General features: G+C 41.1%; 1 protein-coding gene across 8 annotated transcripts in view; it reads left to right on the top strand.

The window, feature by feature from the left end:
* HECW1 (HECT, C2 and WW domain containing E3 ubiquitin protein ligase 1) overlaps window positions 1-14,324 on the top strand; it is a 250,519-nt gene that overhangs the window by 197,185 nt on the left and 39,010 nt on the right. For all 8 annotated transcript variants that reach the window (XM_074541380.1, XM_074541369.1, XM_074541375.1 and 5 more), the window contains 7 exons: window positions 187-308; window positions 3,180-3,365; window positions 3,946-4,080; window positions 9,545-9,650; window positions 9,829-9,925; window positions 11,837-11,920; window positions 12,920-13,029. In XM_074541380.1, the coding sequence (XP_074397481.1) occupies window positions 187-308; window positions 3,180-3,365; window positions 3,946-4,080; window positions 9,545-9,650; window positions 9,829-9,925; window positions 11,837-11,920; window positions 12,920-13,029 (840 nt within the window). The remainder of the gene's footprint in view (window positions 1-186; window positions 309-3,179; window positions 3,366-3,945; window positions 4,081-9,544; window positions 9,651-9,828; window positions 9,926-11,836; window positions 11,921-12,919; window positions 13,030-14,324) is intronic.

Raw genomic sequence — 14,324 nt, 5'->3', positions numbered from 1 at the left:
TCACTAAGCATAAGGACATCCATCAGTTTGCTTGTCTTGGGAGTGCCAAGCTAAGTGCATTGGGCAGGTGGTGGCATTTTTATATCATCACTTCTGCAGCTGTTTCTGAAAGGTTAAATAATAGACTGTGCTTGCCACTACATTAATAAGATTCTGTGTCTTGTTTTTTTGGGGTTTTTTGTTCAGAGATTAGGAGGGAAGGTTCCCTTTCTCCTGTGAATTCTCAAAAAATCACCTTGTTGCTGCAGTCTCCAGCTGTGAAGTTCATCACCAATCCCGAGTTCTTCACTGTGCTGCATGCAAACTATGTGAGTAACTATGATTTGCTCTCCCACACTACTGACTTTTGAGTCCCAGTGCTGTGTCCCAGACCTGCATGGAGAATGCACAGTGAATCTGAACTGTGTGACTTGGGGCTCAGTTGTCATTTCTGAGCCCCAGACCAGGTTGGGACACCACAGCCAGGCTGCTCCAGGGAGGCTCTTGCTGGGATTCTGCCTGACATGGAGTGTCCATGGTACAGAGCAGCTCATTAATGTTACCCTCCCAGAACAAGCAGGAACCCTTGGTTTCAGATTGGTTGATTCTGTTGTCTGTTCCTGCAGGCAGTGAAGTTGTTGTCTTTTGATCCAACACCCAAAGAAATCTTACTCAGATACCACCAAGTCTTACTCAGATATCACCAAGGGAAACAGAGGGGAAAAAAATTAACTCTTGCAATTTGCACTCCTACAATAGGGACAGGCATAACTGAGTGAAAGAAATACTGACTTGTGTCAGTGTAGCTATTTTGGGAAAAGCACAAATAAAAACAAATTTTCAAAATTCAAATAACTTTTTTTTTTTTCCATTAATGAAGTAAAACCAAACATTTTCTTGCAAACCTGGAGGGGAGTGGAGAAAATGCAGTATCAGGAGGAAGCAGATAGGGCAGTCCCACAAGGAGATCCAGTCCTAGTTTGCCATATCTGGAATTTAGTTCAACAAGGCATCTAAATGTGACTTTTGCCTATTTGGGAAGTCATCCATTTCTGGGTAGCAATGACCTTCCTGTTCAAAAGGAAGAGAAGGTAAAACACTGAGAGTTGCCTCAGCACAGCCTTTTAGCTGACTGCAGACATCAGGTTTTGGCTGTGGCACTTGGTGGATTGAAGCCAGCCATCCATCTCCAAGCATCTGCCAGAGAGTATCTCCCATGAGATCCTGACAAGGAAGGGATGTATTAACTCATCTGACATTCCCTGAACTAGGTTGTGGAGTGCAGATAATTTCTTCCATTAGCAGGGTGATATATGATGATTTATAGCTGGGAGCAATGTAATTTTTGAGCAGCATGGTTGTTGGAAAAATGAGCAACTGATTCCATAGTTGTGTAAAGAAAGCTCACAAGAGACTAAATCCCAATTTTATTAGTCACTGAAACTAAAAAAGCAGAAAGAGGCCTTCAGTTTTATCTTAAAAACTTGTCTCTAATGTGAGGACCAGAACAATCTATTAAAACATCTGTGAAATGGTCCTGCAGATACCACTTGTACAGGAATAATTGCCCACATAACTTTTGCCTTAACAAGAGTGTAATATTTTAACCACAAGCTCCTATTAAAATTTCAAGCTATTAATTATGCCACTGAAGTTGGGATTGGAAAATATTACCCAGCAGTTAGAATTAAAAGGGAAAAGCTCTCATTTTTCAGATATTTTATTTCCATTAAGAGATAAAACTACATTGCACTCTTTGTTTCCCTAGTGCAGCTTAGAGATATTCAAGCCAGTCATTGATCATACATTAGATCAAAATACAACTTTTGTTGTGCAGTAGGCTGGGATCTTAAAAATCTGTGACCATGAAGCTTTCCTGGGTTATAAGCAGGTCATATCTTCAGGGCAGAGATCATATCTCTGTGATTTCATAACATTTACCAGCCCTTGCCATAATTAGGGACCTTGTGCTACAGGGAGCATTCTCAGTGGTGTCGCCACAATAAATCCTTACATAATAAAGATTATACCTGTAGATGTTTTATTGAATTATGGTGGTTAAAGTACACTAAACACGCATGAAAAAAAGAGAATTCAAAGCTGCTGGGTCAGATTCTCTGGATATATTCCAGGTCTGCACAGTGGACCTCACTTTACTTAAGACAGGAGTCCTACAGTGGTCTTTATTACTCTAACATGTAATCAATCCTTCGGGCTGACCAGCAAACCAAGACACTCATTTTCTCTCTAGTAAAAAGTTCAGGAGATTTTTGTGAAGTTTTCTACTCTGTCTTAAGGAGCTTTTTCCCTGAAGTGAAGGATTCAAAGAGTAGCCTGTGAATGGGCCTGTGTGTTGTTAGCATAAGTATTATTTTGTGATGCTCTATCATTGAACACACTGAACAACACACGTTGAACAACAAATACAGTTCACTGGGCCCCTATTCTGCAATCAGAGCAGTTCACTCCCTTGAGCTGCCTCAGGCCACATTCCCCTAGAGGTGTATTTAATGCCCATTGTGAGATACAACTCGCTGCCTGAGGGGTGGCATTTATTTGGCTCATGGAAGTGTCTCCAGCTGAGAGCCTCTACATCATCTGCAAGCTTTGTAGTCATAGCAGAAACAAATACTCCATTCCAGCAAACAATTCACATCTTCCAAAAATAGACAATTAAAAAGTGTCTGCTCCTGTCCTGTGGCTGTACAGTCACCATAAAATAGGTAGCAAGCTCACATGGAGACATCTGCACTGGGGTCCTCTTAAGTTCATGAGTCCTATCATGCACATCTTGATTTCAATTATAGCAAAAATAGATGTTCACAGCTGTGTTTGCATCTCTCTGGCGCTGCTGAGGCACACAAGCAGTGTTTCTGTCAACCAATAAAAGCAATGAAAGGGTCAACTACATGCACCTTGAGTGTGTGATGTTTCAGCTGACCATTTTTTAAGTGCGTTAAAAAGGCAGTTCTTACACAAGCTAACTGTGCATAATGTGTGGGATGTTTCACTTTCCAGATTGTATTTATTAATTCTGCATATGCGTGTAAAAATGTCATTGAAATCAAAACAAAGAGGTGGAAGTGTTTCTCGATTCCAACAGGATTTGTTTCAGTACTTTGGGCATGTGGCCAATGAAATAACCAAATATGTTTTGACATCAGAACTGGCTTTCTTCCCTTCTGTTATCCATCTCACAGAGTGCCTATCGAGTCTTCACCAACAGTACCTGCTTGAAGCACATGATTCTGAAGATTCGTAGAGATGCTCGTAATTTTGAGCGGTATCAGCACAACAGAGACCTAGTAAATTTTATCAACATGTTTGCTGATACCCGACTGGAGCTTCCTCGTGGCTGGGAAATAAAAACTGACCAGCAGGGCAAGGTAAGAGTGCCAACAAAACTAATCACTTGTTTAACAAAGCGCATCAGACTACATGATTATTAAAAGTTCCTTCCTTCTTGACTCATAATCAGTAAAGGTTTTGTTTAAACAACACAAGCGGCAAGGAGAGTTATTTTAGAAGTAGGAAAAAAGATTAAAGTTTCAAAGCATTTCTGGCTTTCTGTAGAATATTGTACCAAAGCAAAGCAGCATTGGACTGACAACAAAGTTTGAGCCAGAGTAGATCTGTTGTGACTGCAAAATTTGACTCAGTGTCTCTACCTCGAAATTAAGCTTTGCTGACTGACCTCTGGATCCACCAAATAGGTTAAAGCAGCATTTCCCAATAGCATCATTCTCTCCTGTGTTGTGTACATCATGGCCATTACACGTGATTTTGGTCTACACAGCTTCAGATGTTTTCTAAGAGCTATTCTAGCTTTGAGTAGGCCAGTTGAGTCTTGTTGTTTGCATGTGCCTTCCATGGACTATACTTATCCAAGGTTGCCAGTGGTTTTCCTGCTGTGTTCCCACAGGCTTGTCAGTCTTATTAAAGAAACCATTGTTTTTTGTGTTTCAGTCTTTCTTTGTTGACCACAACAGCCGTGCTACCACCTTCATAGATCCCAGGATCCCGCTGCAGAATGGGCGTCTCCCAAATCACCTGACTCACCGGCAACATCTCCAGCGGCTCCGTAGCTACAGCGCTGGAGAGGTAACTCATATCAACTCAGGAACTTCTGACAGCAGTCTTCTCTAGAATTATAAGAACTTCTTTTATTTTAAAAGCATTGAAACAGACTGTCTTGCAAATGTCTATCTTCCAAAGACAATAAGTGATTCTCTTTTTTTTGTCTTTCTGAAGGGTGTATTTCAGAGCTTGCTGGTTTATATCTTGATGGTTTTCAGAATAAAATAATAAACAAGAAAGCATAACTGAAGTGAAGTGATGGCAGAATAGATTTTTAAAGAAGAATCCATATTTGACATCCTGGCCTTGCATTACTTAAGTTATTCATTAAATTTTTTATAGTCTTATAAAAAAATGAAGAAACATATGACTATAGTCATATAGTCATATGTTTCTTCATTCCCCACTGTGACACTGTTCTCTGAAAAGATAGACTCCCTGGAAGTAGTGCAGTAATGTATGCTGAGGTTTGCTTTCCCAGCTTTCAGTCACATTAGATACCTTTCCTGTATATCATGGGGATGATTTTTATCACTGAGGGCCCTGGACAGGATTGAAAGAAGCATACATACTGTGTTTGCATTGTGGATTTAAGTAGGAAGAAGTACCAGCAATCATATTCTTCATACAGCAAATCCATACAGTTAAACATTTGTAAAGATTGTTGCTGAATAGAACTGGACATGAACTACGGTGAAAGGATCTTCCTCTTCCACAAAAATATCCAGAGAAATGCTTGTGAAATTAGCATCAAAATTTATTGCAGCAGGACCAGTCTGAATACCTCTCACTGCCAGGAGGGTTGGGATTAGGAGCTAAAGAGGGTGTCAAGTCAGTTCTTCACGACCAAAGGCAAACCAGGCGTGAGTATCTTGGGCATGTTCTCTCCATCTTGGGTGAATACAGCACCATATTTTCTGAAGATAGATGTGTATCAATGGATCTGTTTCAGTCATATCTTCCTGCCAGCTTAGAAACTTCCCTCTGTCAGCAGCCCTCAGTTTAGTGTTGCAGCTGGGATTGAATTACTGGCATGACTGTGGTTTGGTTGCCACCTGCACCCTGATTCTTGCTTGGGCCCGTGCTTGCCTGAGGCTTGCTTGCAAATTTGCCGTGTCAGGGACAGAAACACCCCTGAACAACTCAGATGACCTCCCCCAAAAATACTCTTGGTTTTGCAAGCACTGGCAAGGCTGGCAAGGAGCAATATGCAATAAACACCAAAAAAGCCAGTAAAGGGTAGGAAATCAAAAGTATTGAATACTTTTGAGTAATGATTATCTAGGGAAATGAAAAACTGTTCTTTGAGGCCACTGTTCTGGCATGATCAGCCAATGAAATAGTCACCTCCCAGTCTTGGTGGCCCAGGTCCCACAGTGCTTCTACGCCTTTGTCATAGCCAGACTTCTTTGTTGTAGTCAAGTAGCTTCCCATGTGGAAGTGTCTGCTGCTGCACTGGAAGGACTCCCATTGATTTCCAAGGACTTTGGATTGGTGCCTAAAAGTCCCTCATTTACAAGTGTAAAATATTCAAACCTTCGCAGTCCAGTCCATTTATTAAGAGCCTCATGTTCCATGCCATTTTCTCCGAGTGCATTGGGATGCTCTTTGGCCTATAAATCATGTCTGTAGCCTCACATGTGGGGCTTTGTCCTGGCCATGTGTCAGCTGTCTGCAGTCTTGCTGTTTCTTTGCTGAGCAGATGGTGTGGCCTCTGGAAGCTGTCACCAGGACAGTATGAAGGACCACGAAGGACAGCTCACCAGTTTTCAGTGTTATTTGCATGTGTCAAAGGAGCCTGAAGGACATCAGAATAGTGAAGTTGTGGTTGGCAGAGAGGGCACAGAAAAGAGCCAGGGTAATAAAATAAAGGACCTCTGCAAAAACTTCCACTGTTCTGTGTAGATTACTGATATTAAATGGTATTATATATTAATTTGAAAAAAAATGCTACAAGTTCTTTATTAAGCACTTATTTAAGGGTTATCAATCTTTTACAGGAGAAAGGTGGTTGTTGCTGCTCTTAGTTACCTGATTTTTGGAAGGAAAGGTCAGGTAGCTGTAGTGGCCATCAGTAACTAAAGTATAGGTCACTAAGTGATTCATTTCCTTCTGCCACTTCTATAAACAGAACAGTTTGTAAGCACTTTCCATTCCCTCTAAAGGACTTCCATCTGCAGTGAAAGTCAACATCCATGATTACAGGGTAGAGATTTTGAAGACAGCAAGAGGAAGGAAGCAGGCATCCACAAGGGAGAGGCAGGAGGTGCAGAGAAGGTGCTGGAATATGACAGTATATACATCTCCTTACCAACCCAAACCATAACAAGCAAGCAGAAGGATTCAAATGGGCCTCTGAAATCCAGTGGCAATATAAAACCCAGGAAAAGTTATTACATCTTGAAGGCTCATCTGGTAGTTTGGACTCTCCACCCTGGTTGCAACATCCCAGTATCAATATCAAAGCTGTTAAAACCTGACATAAATCTGTCAGTTACTCTGCACTACATGAACCAGGTCACTAAATCATTAGAGGAGTCACTCTTTATTTTTTATTAGAGAATAATGAGCTAATCAAAATTAAATTGTTCAATTGGAAAGTTAAAGTAGACAAGACGATTGTGACTGAACACTAAATTGGAGCAATCAATTGTTTTCTATTAGCTAAGAGTGGGAAGAAAATTGTGAGCAAAATAGAAGTTAATTAGAGGGCTGGGAATTTTCCCATTGTGTTGCAGGGAAAAATTGTTTGGAGGTGTAAATGTGCAAAGACCAAACACAGCATGAGCAATGCCTAGGGATGGTGATGAAGAGAATTACATCACCAGTTTATTGAGGTGTGTACCCAACTGGATTCTTACAATGTCTAGATGACTTTAGCTGTTAAACCAGAACTGGAAAGATGGGAAGAGGGGAGCGAAAGTTTCTTTTCACAGGTACTATACACATTTCCTTCCAAAATTCTTGCTCCAGGAGAAATGTGTCCAGGCACTGGAAAGCTGAAAAAAGGAATGATAACAAGAGCGAGAGGAGGATCCAGGCCCAGGCTGGGCAGAAGTACCATGCAGTTCCCAAGTGATGAGCAAATAACACCTGGTGCTAATTTTTATGGGAGATACATGTTTAACTCCTCTTTTACTCCTCCCTTTCCCCTTTCTGTCTTCTGGTCAGTAAAATTATGTGTAGCAACAAGGCCTTAGGATTTGTCTTTGTCAAGGATGAGTCAGCAATCACCTTTAAAAACAGGCTCACCCACCATCTGCATTCCCTTGCAAGTCTTTTCTACAAGGACCTGAGGAATAGGCATCCTCACCTGAACTCCAGGGCCCCCTGGAAGTGAAGAAGCTGAGCCCAACAAAGCCTTAGCAGCCTCCCACACATCCTACCTAGTACAGTTGGTCCTGGGGCAGCGTGTGATCCTGGCCATGCTGCCAACAGACAGCCCAGGAAATGTCTGCTCCACATGCCCACTGTGGCAGTGCATCACAGGGCACCTCTTGCACTCTTGCAAGGTTCTCCCCTGTGCCACAGCATGGAGTGAATGCTGGAAAGGCCACCATTTGCTGGGGTGGATGCCTGGGGCACAGGGGAAAAGCTGCCTAAGCCTGATCTAAACTTTCCTTGTGAGGTGGCCTGTGGGGGTGTGAGGAGGAGACAAAGGCAGTGAAAGGGTACAAGTGAAATCCTAACTGGATGATGAAGCGAAACATTCACCATGCACTTGCACAGCAGTTTTGTGTTTTAAATGACAGTGTGTTTGATTAGAATAGTTACAATTTTTCATTGTTTAACCTGTGTGTTGACAAGTATCAAATGCATTGACTGGTATCTTGTTATGTGTAAACATTTTAAGCTTTATGGGTTCCAAAAGGCAGCTTGCCAGGCACATTTAGCTTCCCAGTTTCTGTGTATATCCAGTTGGAAGACTTGGCTTTTGGCTGTGCCACTGAAAATGGGTTGGCACCGTTTGCTTGGATGCAGAGCTAAGCATTTAAAATATTGAAGTTGGGGTGATTTCTTCCTGAAGTAGTTGCCAAATGCTATAATTTGTGCAGTGAGAAAGGAGCAGCTGTTAGCCCAGTGGAGTGGCAATTGGAATTCCTAGTGCATCTTGTCCTGATACAGCCTCACACTGTAGTCACAGGACAAGGGGGAGTGTCTTTAAACTGAAAGAGGGTAAGTTGAGATCAGTTATTAGGAAATAATTCTTTACTGTGAGGGTGGTGAAGCACTGGAACAGATTGCCCAGAGAAGCTGTGGATGCTCCAGGCCTGGAAGTGTTTTAAGACCAGGTTGGAGGAGGCCCTAGTAACCTGGTCTAGTGGAAGGTGTCCCTGCCTGTAGCAGGGGTGTTGCAATTAGATGGTCTTTAAGGTCCCTTCCAACCCAAACCCATTCTATGATTCCTCTCTTGGCCTCACTGTGGCCATATTCTGGAGGAAAACATGAGAGACAGGTCGGTTCCCCTCAACTTTCACAAGTCTCCAAAAGGTTACCCAGCAAGTAATGCCTTAGTGCAAACATTGCCAAATGTCATTGTTTGCCTTTTAATATCTTCATACCGAAGTGTCTTCTCATCTTTTAGGAAATCTGCCTTTCTGACACGATTCCTTTCACTAGATAGTGTATTTGGAACAGTGGCTTTCTTTGAGTGCCTCAGTTAAGGGGCAGTGAAAAATTTCCTTCTTACTACTCCCTTTATCAGGTCTTTGGAAATTGTTCTTATATCCAGTGTATACAATTCAATTTCTGGTTATGCAAGTTAGGCAGCCTTTTGGGATAATACAGTCTTTTTCTGTGCTAGGCTGTATACCTATCTACATAGGTATGCCTTCTTCATGTTATTTCCACTATTAAATCTCCCTTCAATAACACTGAGTGAACATTGCAGCATTGTGGGGTTTTTCTCTTTTCAAAAACATTGCTGTAAAAACCTTGAAATAATGCAGTTATGCTAAAACAATACATGTTTGACACTACAGAGTATGTCGTGTGATACTACAGAGTAAAAACCTTGAAGTAATGCAGTTATGCTAAAACAATACATGTTTGACACTACAGAGTATGTCGTGTGATACTACAGAGTAAAAACCTTGAAGTAATGCAGTTATGCTAAAACAATACATGTTTGGTACTACAGAATATGTAGTGTGATACTATAGAGATTTTATTTTCACTGAACCAGATATCCATCACTGCAATACCTACATTAACATGCATTTACTTCTGGATTCTGGTGCCTTCAGCACTGAGGAGGCGTGATAGCTCTGGATAATTGTGTACCTTCATTTGGAAGCACAGAATTACTTGCCTTTTTTGAGTTGACTGGAGTATAAAGCTGTAATTTTCATGCATGCTTTCTGCCTTTCAGTCAGCATCATGGACTATTCTAAAGGTTGCAGAAGTAAAAATGACAAATCTTTTAACTGACTGATGAGCTACTGATGGTCAGTTTTGATCATTCTTTTCCTTTTCTCTGATGTTGTAGGCCTCTGAAGTCTCTCGAAACAGAGGAGTTACTCTGTTGGCCAGACCAGGCAATAGTCTCGTAACAGCTATTCGAAACCAGCACCATCACGAGGCATTACCTCTGGGTAAGCCAAGTTGGTTTTTTAATTCTCCAAGCTCACAAAGGTGGGGTTTAGGACATCTCATCAGCTGTGTGCTGCCCTGCCTCGTGTAGCCCTGTGCCTCAGTGGCAGTGCAGTGGGCCTCTGCAGAGTTCTGGTGAGGTGGCAAATAAAGCCTCTGGTTTGATTTTACCTTTTCCAGCTTACAATGACAAGATTGTTGCATTTCTACGCCAACCCAACATTTTTGAGATGCTGCAGGAGCGTCAGCCCAGCTTGGCCAGAAACCATGCACTCAGGTACTGCTTTTTGCCAGACTGCTCTACCCTACTTCCAGAAAGTGCTTTTTGTAGTGGGGAAAACAAAATTCTAGTAACTGTAGTACAACAGATGAACTTGGAGCTCCTATGGAACTGCCATCATTAAAGAGTAGATGGGAACCACCAGGATCCATGTGGTTACTATAGTTACTTTCCACAGACATCCAAGAAGTAAAATAAATGTGGGCAAATAATAATCAGAAACTCCACCTTCACCTGCAATTATCACTTTGCTTTTCAGAAGATAAGAGTTAAAAGAGTGTTTGGATGGAAGTCAGCAGCAAAACCCCAATAAGTCCAGCAGAACTGGGATTTTGCTTCATGGTTGGATTCACACCCCTGTCATGGATATAGTCACCCTATCCCTTATAAAGTAATAGGAACATTATTATGAAGTGGATTGTACTATTGTCTTTAATCTTTCTCACTTGACTTAAAGGTAGTAATTTCCAAAGTAGTTATATTGTGTCAAGCCCATTCCTTTCTTTTAGATTTTTTAAAAACAGAAAAAACCAGAACCAGTCCCTAATACAGCTTACACTCATTCAAATTCCAAAGTTCGAATTAACTGCTTTTGGCCAAGAACTTAAGCTGGTGTTAATCAATGTCAGGGGTGCCCATATGCACCAGCTGAGAGTTTGACCAAGAGTTTAGGTTGTACTGTGCAGTCAGAGGTGTGGCTGCAGGACTGCTGAAGGAGGAGGGAGCCTCCAAATTCCTACAGTGTGCTTTTGCTGGTAGCCTTACTGAGTCCTCATTTACCTCTGAGGGCCAGACAAGGAATTTTTTGGGTGTAAGGATTAGACTTCTTTCTGGAAGAATTGATACATGCAAATAGAATGAGAAATAGAATGAAAAATGCTCTCAGTATTCAAGATGTACATTTCTGTAACAGAAATTTTTATCTTCACCATCACATTATTCCAGACTATTTTTTTTCCTCAGCTGTAACTTGAATTCTCATTTCCCAGAGAACAGATAATGCTTTTATCTCCTTTTGAGCAGAGAACAAAATTGACCAGTGATAGGGGCTCGACAGCTTAGCCAGTGTATAATGAGATTTGTAAGAGGATACTGAGCCTTTTGCCTCTAGGTCATTGCTGATTATACCTTGGGCCAGGAGTGATCCAAGCTACTGTCTAATGCTCATGCAGCACGCGTTAAGCAAACTCCTAGGATGTAAAGTCCATCTTTCTTGGACCTTGATTACAAGGTTCCAGAGCGCATCCTTGAGATAAAATATTTTGACTTAATACTAGAATAAAAATATTTGGACAATGCAGTGCTTTAGAAACACACTGATAGGCTGGGGTGTAGATGCTTATCCTCCCTGATGCTAATCTGATGATAGGATCCTATCCTATGTTTACCAGTTTTTATTAACAAAAGGTATGATTTTACACATGCAACACATATTACAACGTATAACCTCTGTGTGATTAATTCATGTCAATATATGTTAGAGTGTTATTTCCCAGATGGAGCTGACAGAGGGAAAGGAAGGGATATTACTGCAAATTCTGTTAACAAAAGGTGCTATGTTAGTTGTAGGCTTACACAAAAAACCTGCACTTGGTGACCTGACATATTCATATGAAACTGGAGGACTAAGAATCACTCTGTTTTCTAAAATAGAGAAAAAAATCTCTTTCTTTTGGATCAGTAAACTGAGTGATGGAGACAGAATTTTTTTCATGAGTTTGTTTGGAAGATTAGAAAATGAATCAGGCATATAGGATGTTTGCCATTTTTTATAAGGAGATAAACAGAAACTGGCAAAATACCAAAGAATAACTATTCTATGCATGGCTCAAGCTGTGATAATGGCATGTTTTTTTCTGGTTTTGTATTTTTTTTCTTCTCCTCTCCATAATATCACTTGTGTTTCAGGGAGAAGATCCATTACATTCGGACAGAGGGTACACATGGGCTTGAAAAGTTGTCGTGTGATGCAGATTTAGTAATTCTGCTGAGGTAATCAATTCCATCAATAGCATAATGTCTTTACTTACAGTACCAGAGAAACTATCTGGCTCTTTCCCAGCATAATTGAAAAGATTTTGTTAAATCAGGTCATACTGATAGCCATCCAAAATGATTCAGCCAGAGTCAATCTATCAATTTGTACTTCCTGGAAGGCAGCCTCCATCAGTGCAGTAAATCCAGCCAGCTCAGTCAATATGGCTATTACCATCAAGTAGCAGATAAAAAAGAATCAGGTCAAAACACTTTCTTTTAATGGAAAAAAGTCTTGTTTTTTAAAGAAAGAAAAAACAAAAAAGAGAGGGGAAAAAATCCCTTGTCTTTCTCACTATTATAATGTAACTGCTCATGAAATTGATAATTTTACTGCAGCACTGCTGCCACACATGCATGAAACCTCAGTGTCCAGTGCAGTGGGCATTGTCTGGGTAATGAAGATAAGGCTTCAGTTTGTACTGGAACCAGAGAGCTTGGTCTTTAGGCCCTGCTTCTCTTCAGTGCAGTTAAGAAGTTATTTTATTGTCTTGGCCCGAGATGGGAAATGTTGCATTATCCAGGTGGGGTTGGTGTGCTGTAATAGCACTGCCTAATGCAAGAAGTTTACAGCTTATTCCCGTCATTTCAATTCAAGCAGTCAGAGCACTGAACTACATGAAAATGGCCCGAGTAAAACAGCCTGGGAGACAGAGTGTGCATCTTTACTTCTCTCTGCTAATGTGTTGAAGGTGCTCCTGTTTCCTATGTAGCCTCATGTCTTTGCTCTCCATCAGTGATTGAGCTATCATGTTAGCATGAAACATCTATTAAAATTCATTTTGTTCTTCATTGCTAGTGACCAGGCTGTCTTTGGGAAGCCTATGGATTTTTTTAATCCGTGAGCTCAGAGATGCACCCAAACATCTGAGACAATGAACTTGCACCATGCTGCATATTTACATTCCTTCATGATGAATGTGAACTAAATCTCTCCCTATGACTTTTTGCATGCAGCCTTTTTGAAGAGGATATCATGTCCTACATACCACTGCAGGCTGCCTTCCATCCAGGTTACAGTTTTTCGCCTCGCTGCTCACCCTGTTCATCACCCCAAAACTCTCCAGGTAAGGAGATGGGAAAATTAGAAGAAAATCTTGCATTTGTGATATTTCTTCTAATAAATAGAAAAGAGCAGATTCAGAGCCAGCATCAGCTGTCAGCCTACTAATTCCAGTGCCCACTCTGAATCTGATCCCAGCTGCTTTTTTTGCTGGATCAGTTTCCAGTGCTGCTGTGTGTCTATTGATACATATACACCTTTTGATATTGCTGGAAAGAATTGGGTGGTGTACTCCAAGCATAAGTCACTGACATGGAAGCACATTCTTTTTATGTGACAGCAGCCAAGAGCACCTTCCAAATTGAAGGTGTGTTGCAGGACTCCAGTACCCCTGTAAAGTTCAGTCTCCTCCACTCAGTGTTCCAAAAACTTTTCTTCCCCAGGCACATATATTTTGAGACCTGAGGTGATCATCTTCATCATCTAGCCTGACCTCCTGTGTTGAACCCATTAACTTAGGTTCGACAGGAAACATATTTTCCAGAAAGACATGCTGTCTGAGAAGGTTATTTCCAGCTGTGCTGTGTCTCTGTAGTTATTGTTTATGCTATAGAAATTTGAGGAGCTAATGTCTCCCTTTTGCCAAGAGACACAACCCCACCATAGTCTCACTGCATGGCTGTGTCAGTGGCCATTTTGGGAGAATCAACAGAAATGTGATCTGAAGAAATCCATTTTTGGCGGAACTTTTTGGGCATGCATTTAAATTATCTGATTTCAAACAAAATTAATGGACAAGAGAAGTTCAAATCTTGGATGTGGATGTGGAAAATGGAAAGGCTTTTTGATGTGAAGAAGTTAAATGCTAAACCCTTCTCTACAGGACAACTGTGTTCTGTCAGAATGTCCTATTTTCATTAATGAGTTTTAACACCATTGTGAGTACAAGTTCCCCCTGTCTACATCAGGACAGGTCATAAGCAAGTCTCCTTCAGGACAAGAATCCAAGTATACGGCACAAATGTGACTCAGGAGACTGTTCTTGTGAAAACACAAGGGCAAATACTCATTTCCAACAACACACTGTCTTCTTGCTAATTTCTGTCCTGGTTATAGAGCCCATGAGAGCACCCCTTCTCTTATGTGCTGGGGAAAAACAGAAGGCTTAGAGAAGAAAGAAGTGTTATAAGGGATTCTCTTTGTGCTGCATGTATATACAGCAGCATTTTCTGTTTTACCAGCTGAGACCATAATGTCCTTCCCTCATGGCAGCCATGATACATGGGCTCCCACTAAATGTGATGGGTTTATTTTTCTTTCCTGTGGAACATTTGCTGCCAGATTTCTCATAAAAGGGCT

The sequence above is a fragment of the Zonotrichia albicollis genome, chromosome 1 (genome assembly GCF_047830755.1).
Source record: "Zonotrichia albicollis isolate bZonAlb1 chromosome 1, bZonAlb1.hap1, whole genome shotgun sequence".
NCBI lineage: Eukaryota > Metazoa > Chordata > Aves > Passeriformes > Passerellidae > Zonotrichia > Zonotrichia albicollis.
The sequence above is the reverse complement of the archived record's forward strand: the minus strand, read 5'-3'. Positions and strand labels throughout refer to the sequence as shown.